The sequence below is a fragment of the Ovis canadensis genome, chromosome 23 (assembly GCF_042477335.2).
Source record: "Ovis canadensis isolate MfBH-ARS-UI-01 breed Bighorn chromosome 23, ARS-UI_OviCan_v2, whole genome shotgun sequence".
Classification (NCBI taxonomy): domain Eukaryota; kingdom Metazoa; phylum Chordata; class Mammalia; order Artiodactyla; family Bovidae; genus Ovis; species Ovis canadensis.
Window position 1 is genome coordinate 50,748,479 of NC_091267.1, and position 12,810 is coordinate 50,761,288.

Consider the following 12,810-nt stretch of genomic DNA (forward strand, 5'->3'; position numbering starts at 1 on the left):
GTTTTCCTAGAATTTTCGAATTTAATTTTTGACCAACCTCCCTCATCCACACACAGGATCTTAAATAGAAAGGGGAACTAAGTTAACACCTAAGCATGATAAATAGAAAAATTATATAAATATACATATATTTTCTCAGTTAATCTTCAACAACATTATGATGTATTGTCCTTCCTTATAAATGAAGAAACAAATTCCTTCCTTATAAATGAAACAAATTAAGTGGCAAATCATGAACATTTGATTTTGGTTATTTCCTTTCTTCACTACTACCCAGAAGAATTTTTAGCCAACAGCTTGGGCTGTAAGTTGTTTACTGAAAGATATTCTTTACCAGGTAGTTGATGTTTGATAGATGGACAATTATGTAACTATAAATAAAGGCCCTGATGTGTTTACATTTGGAAACATCAGCACTTTGTGTGTTATTCAGGCTTTTTATAAACTTTAGCACATAGAATATAGTCTATCCATGAAAATTTTTTTGGTAGTCAAGCATAAACCAGCTTCAAGGGTATCTTTTTTTAAAAAGTTCCTAACACATTATTGATGTTTCTCCTACTTTTTAGCAACCTCCTAACATAATTGGAGGGATGGAGGAAGCTAGAGGGAACATTACTAGTAGGAGAGAGGTGATAAATCTCTTTCCTTTTTTGCTAGTTACGTCTTTCCTATCTTCTGTTTTCTTTAAATTTTAACATCTGGTACAGAGGATTGGACTTTAACAGGTTTCTTGCTTGACAGTGATTTTTCTTTGATATACCTAGGTCAGCATACAGATTCTCAGAGTTACACAGGCCTTACTTGGATTAAGGGAAAAGCAAGAATCATTTTAAGTCTACACTGTTTTGTTTAAGTTTATCCATGACTAGCCCTATTTGACTAGGAGCTGGAAAGCTGTGCATACTGCTTCATGTAGACTTGACAGAGTGCTACCAGTTGATGGAGGGTTAGACTGTAGATTGACCAGTGCTAAATATGAGAGCCTAAGATAAGCTTCTATTTCCACTGAAGTCCTGCAACATGTAATTTTCAGAATTCTTGACTGGCTCTGGAAGCCAGTAATGTCAAATATATTTTCCCTTTTATCAAATTTTTAATCATTTCTATAAGAAGAGTTTTATTAGTGACAGTATAATTGACTTTCAGAAGTTTATTTTAATTGATAGAAGGAGCTATTTGTGAGTAAAACAGATAAATTCAGTGATTGTTTCACTTAAATAGTAATCATATTGTTCAGCATGTTTTAGTGCTTCTTAAAAGATTTGTATCTGTTTTTAGTCCATTCCAGTGATTAATGGAAGAGAATTGCAGAATCCTCTCATTGTTCAACTTTGTGATCAGTGGGATAATCCAGCACCTGTGCCACAGGTTAAAATAAGTCTTGTAAAAGCTAACAATTTAAAGGTAAGTTTTAAACATCCTTAAATAATTCTCACTTAAAATTTTGGTTTTCATTATCAGGATTATCATGTCTTTCGCTGTTACCTTTTTAAAAAAAAATAATAATAGTCTTATATAATCTTCACTATTGCTTAGTTTTGTTTTTGTTATTCAGTCACTAAGTTGTGTCCGACTTTGTGATCCCATGGACTGTAGCATGCCAGGCTTCCCTTACCCTCACTCTCTCCTGGAGTTTGCCCAAGTTCATTGCTTATTTTGTCAGTCTAACATTTTAATAGTTATTTTGAGGAAGTACAGTTTATATCTTGCAAACAGTGTAACAAGACATAGCAGTCTCTAATTATGATTGTTTATTACACAATATTAATAATATCTGAATTTCAGATTAGGTTTAGGTAATGCTGACAAGGTAGAAGAAATTAGATACAATGACCTGCAGTCTGGGTTATGAAACAGGCATTACTGGGGAAACTTAAAAGCTCTAAGGGTGAAGCAAGAGAGTCATATGAGTAGCTGTGCTTTGCCTGCCTTTTGGAGAGCTACCTGGGCAGAGCTGTTGGACCTCTACTGAGACCTAGTCTAGGGAAATCAGCAAGCATGAACATGGCCTTGTAATGTTTGGGTGCAAACATAGTGCTTGGATACCAGGAAATCCAGGATTAGGTTCAGTCACTCAGTCGTGTCCGACTCTTTGCAACCCCATGAACCATAGCACGCCAGGTCTCCCTGTCCATCACCAACTCCCGGAGTCCACCCAAACCCATGTCCATTGAGTCGGTGATGCCATCCAACCATCTCATCCTCTGTCGTCCCCTTATCCTGCCCTCAATCTTTCCCAGCATCAGAGTCTTTTCCAATGAGTCAGCTCTTTGCATCAGGTGGCCAAAGTATTGGAGTTTGAACTTCAACATCAGTCCTTCCAGCGAACACCCAGGACTGATCTACTTTAGGATGGACTGGCTGGATCTCCTTGCAGTCCAAGGGACTCTCGAGAGTTTTCTCCAACACCACAGTTCAAAAGCATCAATTCTTTGGCACTCAGCTTTCTTCACAGTCCAACTCTCACACCCATACATGACCACTGGAAAAACCATAGCCTTGACTAGGCAGACCTTTGTTGACGAAGTAATGTCTCTGCTTTTGAATATGCTATCTAGGTTGGTCATAACTTTCCTTCCAAGGAGTAAGCATCTTTTAATTTCATGACTACAATCACCATCTGCAGTGATTTTGGAGCCCAGAAAAATAAACTCAGCCACTGTTTCCACTGTTTTCCCATATATTTGCCATGAGGTGATGGGACCAGATGCCATGAGGTGATGGGACCAGATGCCATGATCTTAGTTTTCTGAATGTTGAGCTTTAAGCCAACTTTTTCACTCTCCTCTTTCACTTTCATCAAGAGGCTTTTTAGTTCCTCTTCACTTTATGCCATAAGGGTGGTGTCATCTGCATATCTGAGGTTATTGAGATTTCTCCCAGCAGTCTTGATTCTAGCTTGTGCTTCCTCCAACCCAGCTTTTCTAATGTTGTACTCTGCATATAAGTTAAATAAGCAGGGTGACAATATACAGTCTTGAACTACTCCTTTTCCTATTTGGAACCAGTCTGTTGTTCCATGTCCAGTTCTAACTGTTGCTTCCTCACCTGCATATAGGTTTCTCAAGAAGCAGGTCAGGTAGTCTGGTATTTCCATCTTTTTCAGAATTTTCCACAGCTTATTGTGATCCACACAGTCAAAGGCTTTGGCATAGTCAATAAAGCAGAAATAGATGTTTTTCTGGAACTGTCTTGCTTCAGTGATCCAGCAGATGTTGGCAATTTGCTCTTTGGTTCCTCTGCCTTTTCTAAAACCAGCTTGAACATTTGGCAGCCTGGCTTGGAGAATTTCGAATGTTACTTTACTAGCGTGTGAGATGAGTGCAATTGTGCGGTAGTTTGAGCATTCTTTGGCATTGCCTTTCTTTGGGATTGGAATGAAAACTGACTTTTTCCAGTCCTGTGGCCACTGCTGAGTTTTTCAAATGTGCTGGCATATTGAGTGCAGCACTTTCACAGCATCATCTTTCAGGATTTGAAATAGCGTCACTGGAATTCCATCACCTCCACTAGCTTTGTTCGTAGTGATGCTTCCTAAGGCCCACTTGACTTCACATTCCAGGTTGTCTGGCTCTAGGTGAGTGAACATACCATCGTGATTATCTGGGTCGTGAAGATCTTTTTTGTACAGTTGTTCTGTGTATTCTTGCCACCTCTTCTTAATATCTTCTGTTTCTGTTAGGTCCCTACCATTTCTGTCCTTTATCGAGCCCATCTTTGCATGAAATGTTCTTTTGCTATCTTTAATTTTCTAAAAGAGATCTCTAGCCTTTCGCACTCAATTGTTTTCCTCTATTTCTTTGCATTGATCACTGAGGAAGGCTTTCTTATCTCTTTTTGTTATTCTTTGGAACTCTACATTCAAATGGATGTATCTTTCCTTTTCTCCTTTGCTTTTCACTTCTCTTCTTTTCACAGCTATTTGTAAGGCCTCCTCAGACAGCCATTTTGCCTTTTTGCCTTTCTTTTCCATAGGGATGGTCTTTATCCCTGTCTCCTGTACAATGTCACGAACCTCCGTCCATAGTTCTTCAAATACTCTTATCAGATCTAGTCCCTTAAATGTATTTCTCACTTCACTGTATACTCATAGGGATTTGATTTAGGTCATACCTGAATGGTCTAGTGGTTTTCCCTACTTTCTTCAATGTAAGTCTGAATTTGACAATAAGGAGTTCATGACCTCAGCCACAGTCAGCTCCTGGTCTTGTTTTTGTTGACCGTATAGAGCTTCTCCATCTTTTCTGCAAAGAATATAATCAATCTGATTTTGGTGTTGACCATCTGGTGATGTCCATGTGTAGAGTCTTCTCTTATGTTGTTGAAAGAGGGTGTTTGCTATGACCAGTGCGTTCTCGTGGCAGAACACTATTAGCCTTTGCCCCACTTCATTCTGTACTCTTAAGGACAAATTTGCCTGTTCCTGCAGGTGTTTCTTGACTTCCTACTTTTGTATTCCAGTCCCCTATAATGAAAAGGACATCTTTTTTGGGTGTTAGTTCTAGAAGGTCTTGTAGGTCTTCATAGAACCTTTCAACTTCAGCTTCTTCAGCGTTGCTGGTCAGGGCATAGACTTGGATTACCGAGATACTGAATGGTTTGCCTTGGAAACGAACAGAGATCATTCTGTCGTTTTTGAGATTGCATCCAAGAACTGCATTTCGGACTCTCTTCTTGACTATGGTGGCTGCTCCATTTCTAGATGGAGATATAATGGTCTAGTAGATATAATGGTCATCTGAATTAAATTCACCCATTCCATTCCATCTCAGTTAGCTGATTTCTAGAATGTTGATGTTCACTCTTGCCATCTCCTGTTTGACCACTTCCAATTTGCCTTGATTCATGGACCTAACATTCCAGGTTCCTATGCAGTATTGCTCTTTACAGCATTGAACCTTGCTTCTATCACCAGACCCATCCACAACTGGGTGTTGTTTTTGCTTTGGCTCCATCCCTTCATTGTTTCTGGAGTCATTTCTCCCCTGATCTCCAGTAGCATATTAGGCACCTACCGACCTGGGGAGTTCATCTTTCAGTGTCCTATCTTTTTGCCTTTTCATACTGTTCCTGGGGTTCTCAAGGCAAGAATACTGAAGTGATTTGCCATTCCCTTCTCCAGTGGTCCACATTCTGTCTAGTACCAGGATTAGGTACCAGTTGTTAAACACGAGTGTTGGAATAGTCAGGTTAGGATCTAGAGGAGACTTTGGATGTCTTGCACAAAGTTGGATGCCCTCCTGCGAGGGAAAGGGGAAGGTGCTGTCAGGCTCTTGCAAGGTTGTATTTTGACAAGTTTTTCCTATTAGTTGAAGGGAACTCATTTGTCCTAGCCAGGTTGTTGCCAGGCAACACAGAAAAAGAGATCTTGGAATTGTATTCAGCCAGGCTTGAGTATCCCTCCAGAGATTTTATAATTTTAGTAGATACAAACAGTTTGTATTATGTAAGTATACAGTTCTCTTGAAATTAATCCATTAGTTAAGAATTTCAGTAAGGATTTCACAGAACTCAACTTGTTTATCTTAAAAGCTGTACAGAAGAGTATTCCCTGGTGGTCCAGTGGTTGGGATTCCGTGCTTCCATTGCAGGGGGCATGGGTGCACCTTGGTCAGGGAACTGAGATCCCGTAAGCCATGTGTGCAGTTAAAAAAAAAAAAAAGTAAATAAAAACTCTACAGGAGGTTAAAGTGCCAGGAATGACTTGTCATCCACATGGCCTGATTTTCAAAGTAAAGTAAAAAGGGTCAAAAGTCTTAGGCCTGTCAAAAAGGACTACAGTATTGCTGTTATATAACCTGAAATAGAAGACTGACTTCTGGCTTAGCAGCAAAGATTTAGGACCCAGATGGAAGAAAGACTGAAAAAGATAGGTTGAGAAAGGATAGATTGGAAGGTAAATGAGACAGAAATGCAGGGTTTTATTTTAGCAGTTGAATTACTCTTTTTCACTTGTGTCTCACCAACTATTGCCTTTTTTTTTTTTTTTTTTGCATGTACCATAATTACCTAATCTTTAGGTTCCGTTAAACAGATGTTAAGTAGTAGGATTAGGAGAGTCTGATTTTCTGCTACTCCAGTCTTCGAATTTACTTTTGTTCTTAGTGTTTGCTTCCAAGAGAGTTAAATAATGATTATATTGTACCCCAAATAAGAGTATGATCCTCGTTTTTAGAGAAGCATCTGCAAAAGACTGAAAGATTCTTCTAACAGGTGATTAGGAAATGTGGCCACTGATTCTTAATCATTTAAAAGTAAAAGCTTGATTATCACTACAAAGGTAGTATTGCAACAAAGATTTAAGAAGCACATCTGTGTAAACATTAAGAGAAGGATGAAGTAACTAATGACAGACATGGTGTTCTGCCTTGACTTAAAATTATGTATGTGCATTTATGTTTATTTCTCCTGCACTGTCTCCCACAACCCCCTGATTTTGGCATATACCTTCTGTATTTATGTGACCAAACTTCGTTTGATATATCGGAGTTATTGAAAGAGTGAACACTGAATTCTGCAACTGAATCATTGAAATACACAAAATTCTAGTTTAACTGATCAATGTGAAGGATTGTTATCCTTTGTATTATGTGATTACGTATATTATTTCAGCTAGTTTAAATTAGACAATTTTAGATTTTAGAGTGTGTGCAAATGTAGCTTTTTAAATAGTAATAGAGGAAAAGAAATTTGATTTGTAGAATTTTCTAATTAACCATTTTGTTCTGTTTTTAGCTCACTCCTTCAAACCAACAGCATAAAACTGACGAAAGGGGCAGGGCTAATTTTGGAGTGCTCAGTGTTTTTGCCCCTAGGTAAGAACTGAGAGTTTGATAGTTATTGGTATTATAGAGATTGATTTTTATTATTACTTGAAGTTAAGAGTAATACATAGCTGCTATTTAGTGTTAGTTAGGAGTTGGAATGAAACAGGAGTAGAGAGGTTTCCTAAATGAGTTAAATTTTGTATAAATTGTCTCAGAATTTTTAATTATAACTAATACAATTTGAACCCCGCTCCTCCCTTTCCCTTTTTCTTTCTTTTTAGAGGAGAACATATTATGCAGGTTAAAGCCATTTATAACAAGAATACCATAGAAGGACCCATAATTAAGTTAATGATTCTTCCAGACCCTGAAAAACCCATTCGTCTCAATGTTAAATATGACAAGGATGCTTCCTTTTTAGCAGGGGGTATTTTCACTGGTGAGTAATTCAGTTTTAAAATAAATTTGTGGTGATAATTTGCCTCTTAGATTAATAGGATAAATTATTTATCCCAGGTGTTCAACATGATAAAAAAGCAATCATGCTGTGAACTTTTAAATGACGAAGAAAGCATATTTGACTTAGCTTTATTTTCCCTCTCCTCTATATCCTACATTGCTTTAATGGTCAAGAATGAACTTAAAGTTCATGTATAAGCTGATAGCTTTAAGTAGTTCAGTTTGTGTTTATTCATTCACTGAATTGTGAGATTCTGCCAAAGAAGTATGAATTGCTGAATGGCAGGAGCTGCGAGTGTGTGTTCCACTAAATATGTTGTACTGTTAAACCAAATTGAGGACTCTTCAACTTAATTTGGAGAGAAATGCATCCATAATTTATGATTAAAGACACTTTGTAACAGCAAACATTTACTGAATACCTGCTATGTCCCCCCACTATGCTAGACTGTTAGTTCCAGTAATAAACATGGCAGTTTTCATTGAGTTCAGCCTAATGTAGGAGACAGTCAACTAAGCAGATGATTCCTGTGTAATATGGCAGCTGTCAAGTCAATAGGCAATTATATTTGCTTTGCATAGGTCATTTTCTTGAAGACTTTGATTTTCTTGAATGGATAAATTCCTGTGCAGTGAAAGAAGCAGACCAGAAAGTTTAAAGTGAAATTTAACAATATTTTTAAATAATTATGTATATACATAAACTTTTAAATCTGTTCAAGGAGATAAGTCCTACTTCCTGTGTAAAAACTGTAATAGGTGACCAGTGAATATTATAGATGATAAATATAAGGGAATATTACTAGTTTAACTCTGGTATGCTATTGAAAAATCATAAAAGAAAGTAAACACTGTATTCACAGACTACGTAAAGCATATAGATTTGTAACCATTTGACCTAGATTGCTGAGTCTTAGTAGTCTAACTTTTCTTTTTATTTTTTACTGAAGTACAATTCACTTACAGTGTTGTCTTAATCACTGGTGTACGGCAGAGTGACTCAGTTATACATACATACACACATTCTTTTTCATATTCTTTTCTGTTATGGTTTATCACAGGATAGTAAATATAGTTCCCTGTGCTGCAGATAACATGGTCTAACCTTTTTGGTCTTGCTTGGCAGACTGTGAAAATAAGACAAAGGACTATTAATGGCAAAGATTTTTTTTTTCTCGCTTTATAGCATCGTTTGTGGCATGAAGTAGGAACATAATGTGTTTATACAAACACATGACAGTTGTACATCATCACCTTTAACAATACTGAAGGATCAAAGATGTATTTATTAGATTTCTGTGGGAGGTTTAGCACTATTGATCTATATCCAGTACCTGTTATGATTGTATAATTCTGTAGACAAATAGTTGGGGAAGACTAATTAAAGAATAGTTTTATTTCTTCATCAGAATTTTATTATTAACATTTAAAGAAGATGTATGCTTTAAGACATATAATTATTCAACCAAATCCACTAATTGAACTAGAAAGAAAATAACTCTTTAATGTTCCCCATTACAGATTTTATGATTACTGTTATTTCTGAAGATGACAGTATCATTAAAAATATTAATCCAGCACGTATTTCCATGAAAATGTGGAAATTGGCAAACAGTGGGAACCGACCGCCAGCAAATGTAAGTCATAGAAAGCATTTTAGAAGTTAAAAGTAGCTCTTAGATTTAACATAAAATTAAATGTAGTTTAATATAAAAATACAGTGTGTATATCCTGTAGAACTAGAAAGTAACTGATTCCATCACTTAGATTTTTAAAAAATATACCAGGGTATGTTTCAGAAATAAATCTAAAGAGCAGTAGCACAATACAGAAAACCACTAAATATCATTAAGAGATAATATAGAAAGTGAGAGAAAGAAAAATGATTGGTAGAGTACAGAGCAGTGGAATAGACAGACGATTTGAGAGTCTAAAGCTGCACAATCCTGTAGAAATACAATACTAGCCACATGTGATACTTAAATTCTGCTAGTAGCCACATTAACAACAAATAAAATTAATTTTAATATAGTTTTAAACTAATATATTAAAAAGTTACCATTTCACCATGTACTCAGCATTTTAAAATCATCATTATTTTAATAATGATGTTTTGCATGCTCACATCTTCCCAGGTCTTTGAAATTGCATGTGATACTTAAATTCTGCTAGTAGCCACATTAACAAGATATAAATAAAATTAATTTTAATACAGTTTTAAACTAATATGTTAAAAAGTTAACCATTTCACCATGTACTCAGCATTTTAAAAACATCATCATTTTAATAATGATGTTTTGCATGCTCACATCTTCCCAGGTCTTTGAAATTTGCTGTGTTTTATGCTTATATCCCTCAGTCTGAGCCAGTCACGTTTCAGGCGCTCAGTGGTCACTATGGGCTACCATACCAGACAGTGCCAAACTGAAACAGACCTCTCAGTGGAAAATAAACCAAACTATATCTGGGGTCCTGGTTTAATAATGCCTTTTAGGATTTATGTTTTAATTTAGTCGTGTTTAGGAAACTAGCTTCCTTAATTTATACCATCAGTCCCACCAAGCTGCTATTACCTTAAAATTACGTCACCACCATTAAGATCTGTTATATGTCCTTTAATAATTAATGGTATATCTTTCCACTGTGACTAATCTCATTTTTGTGTCACACACTCATGATAAAGATATATATATGTAGACATGTTTGTCTATATTTATCAATCTACATGTAATCTGGATTCACACTTGGTAAAGGTAAGGTAAGTTTCTATCCTAAATATACTATGCTAAATGTTTGTGATTTCTCTCTTCTCCTTTCCCACTTTTCCTTCTAGGCAGAAATATTTAGTTGTAATAAAATAAAGGATAATGACAAAGAAGATGGCTGCTTCTACTTCAGGTATTTCTCAAATCATTTCATATTTTAATGCATATTTTGTTACAGAGTTAATCAGCATTGGCAACATGTGCCTGTTTAGCTAAGGAGAAATAATTTATGATCAAATAGAAAGTATTTTGTCTACAAAGTTTGCAAAATGATTTGGGGCAAGATTGTTGTGATAGATATATTTGCTTTCAGAATTATCAGAAACATCAGAAGAATTCTGTTGTCAGCACATTTATAATATTTTATTATATGGGAGATTTCTATAATTCTAAACTTAAGATCTTACAAAATAAAAAAACTGAACTAGTTTTTTTATTTAACTATGTGACTTTAAGTGATGCTTCTTTCTTCTATACTTTGAAATCTGTAAATGGTTTTGGATACGTGGTATCTAAGGTTTCACTTATTAGAAATGTCTTTTTGCCTTTTGAACTAACAATTGCTTTATTTCATTAAATGTATTAGTTTATTAAGCCAAATAGAAAACAAAAGGTACAAATTGTTGTTAACAGTAATACCAGCATTCACAATTACCTGTGTGTTTAACTTTGTTGAGATCCCTATAAACTTCAAGTTACTATCATTTCATTTTACCTTGTAGGACTCCCTTGACCATTTCTTTTTGGCCAGGTGTGGTGGTAATGAACTCTCCTAGCTTTTGTTTATATGAGAATGTTGCCATGCTGCATGGCATGCAGGATCTTGGTTCCAAAACCTGGGATCAAACCCTGCCCCCCGACCCCCACCCTGGTCCCCCCCTCCCTGCAGTGGAATCACTGAGTCCTAACCACTGGCCAACCAGCGAGTTCCTTTCTAAGAATGTTTTAATTTCTCCCTCACTTTTGAGGGACAGTTTTGCTGGAAGTAACATTCTTGGTTGACAGTTTCTTTTAACACTTTGAGAACATTGGCCTACTGCCTTCTGACTTACAAACTTACTGATAAGAAATTACCTTGTTGAGGATGCCTTGTATGTAATGATTTGTTTTCCTCTTGCTGCTGCTAATATTCTTTTTCTTTGTCCTATGAAAGTTGTGTTTGTGGGTCTTGGTGTTGGTCTCTTTGAGTTTTTTCTTAGTTGGAATTCCTTGAGCATCTTGGATATGTATATATTAATGTCTTTCATCAAACTAGGGAAATTTCCAGCCATTTTTCAAAAATTATCCCTGCCATACTTTCCCCTTTTTTCTCCTTGAATTCCCACAGTGTATATGTTGGTCCACTTGATGTATCTCAGGTCCCTTACACTCTGTTCACTTTCCTTCTATCTTTTTTCTTTCTGTTCCTCAGACTGTATAATTTCCACTGTCTTCTCTTCAAGTTCATTAATTCTACGTACTTGAATCTGCCTTTGAATACCTGTAGTGAAATTTTCACTTCAGTTATTGTACATTTCAGCTGCAGAACTTGCTTTTGGTTTCTTTTTAAGTTTTCTCTTTAATTGATATTTTTGTCTTTTTCTGTACATTACTTTCTTGACTTTTTTCCACATCTTCTTTTAATTCTTTGAGAATCTTTATAACACTTATTTTAAAGTCCTTGTCTAGTATATCAGCCTCCTTATGTTTTTCAGGGACAGTTTTGATTGACTTATTTTTCCCATACTTTACTGTTTGTTTGCCTTCTGGGGTTTTTGTTATTGTAATTTTCAATAATTTGAATCTGATAATGTAATCACACTGGAATTGAGTCCTTTCAGTGTGCACTTATAGATACATATTACTATATATGTATCTAACTGTTTTGAGTTTTGTTATCTTATTACAGACCAGTAGCAAAAACAAAGTTTTAGGTATTTATACACTCATCTGTGTGAATAATGATAGGTTATTGCTTTCTAATCCTTAGTTGTTTTATTTCTTTTCCTTGCTGTACCTCACTGGCTAGGACTTAGAGTCAAATGTTGAGTGGATACAATGAGAGTGATTATTCTGAAATCATTCCCAGTCCAAAGGGGACATTTCAGCATTTCACTCATAACTATGATGTTTGCTTTATGGTCTTTATTTTGGGTAGGTATCGTTATCAGGCTGTTCATTTGTAATCATTACTAAAAGAACTTCTATTTATCATGAATGACATTAGGTTTCATCATCTGTTGAGGCAGTAGGTGTTATTTTTCCTTATACATATATATATATATGGATAGATAGATACAGTATATAGTTGTTTTACTCCTAAATTTTATTTATTTGGTTGCTCCATCATTTTTGTATTCATTGTGTTTGTGGCCAAAATAGCAAGTCTACCTTTTACTAAGTTCCTTATTGGTAATTTAGTTACAAAAAATATCTTTTGTATATATATAGTTACATAGTTATTTATTTAGAACATATAAATGGAAAACAAAGCAGCATAAGACCAGTTGGATAGTTTATAAACTTGAAATATAAAACTGAGATGAAAGTTTGTGTGGAAATGAAGCTAAATTCATTTGATATGTAATTCAGCATTTATTGTGTTTACTACGTTATCAACTTTATATTCAATTTTTACCACTTCCAGAGCTTTTGTTCTAGATGTTTTGTGATAGAATGTCTAGATAAGAGGGACTGATATTAAGCTTCATGTTGCAGGAAGTATTTGATGAATGAAGTTGAATGTAGTAAAGTAACTCTCTTACTCATTTACTTTTCATGGAAGGAAAAGAAATGTTAATGCTTTGAATTTGTTTCCCGTTTATTTAAAAGTTACC

At 35.5% G+C, this 12,810-nt stretch overlaps 1 protein-coding gene across 2 annotated transcripts in view; it reads left to right on the top strand.

The window, feature by feature from the left end:
* SMCHD1 (structural maintenance of chromosomes flexible hinge domain containing 1) overlaps positions 1 to 12,810 on the top strand; it is a 123,873-nt gene that overhangs the window by 75,153 nt on the left and 35,910 nt on the right. For both annotated transcript variants that reach the window (XM_069568325.1, XM_069568326.1), the window contains 5 exons: positions 1,282 to 1,407; positions 6,739 to 6,818; positions 7,052 to 7,209; positions 8,751 to 8,866; positions 10,063 to 10,127. In XM_069568325.1, the coding sequence (XP_069424426.1) occupies positions 1,282 to 1,407; positions 6,739 to 6,818; positions 7,052 to 7,209; positions 8,751 to 8,866; positions 10,063 to 10,127 (545 nt within the window). The remainder of the gene's footprint in view (positions 1 to 1,281; positions 1,408 to 6,738; positions 6,819 to 7,051; positions 7,210 to 8,750; positions 8,867 to 10,062; positions 10,128 to 12,810) is intronic.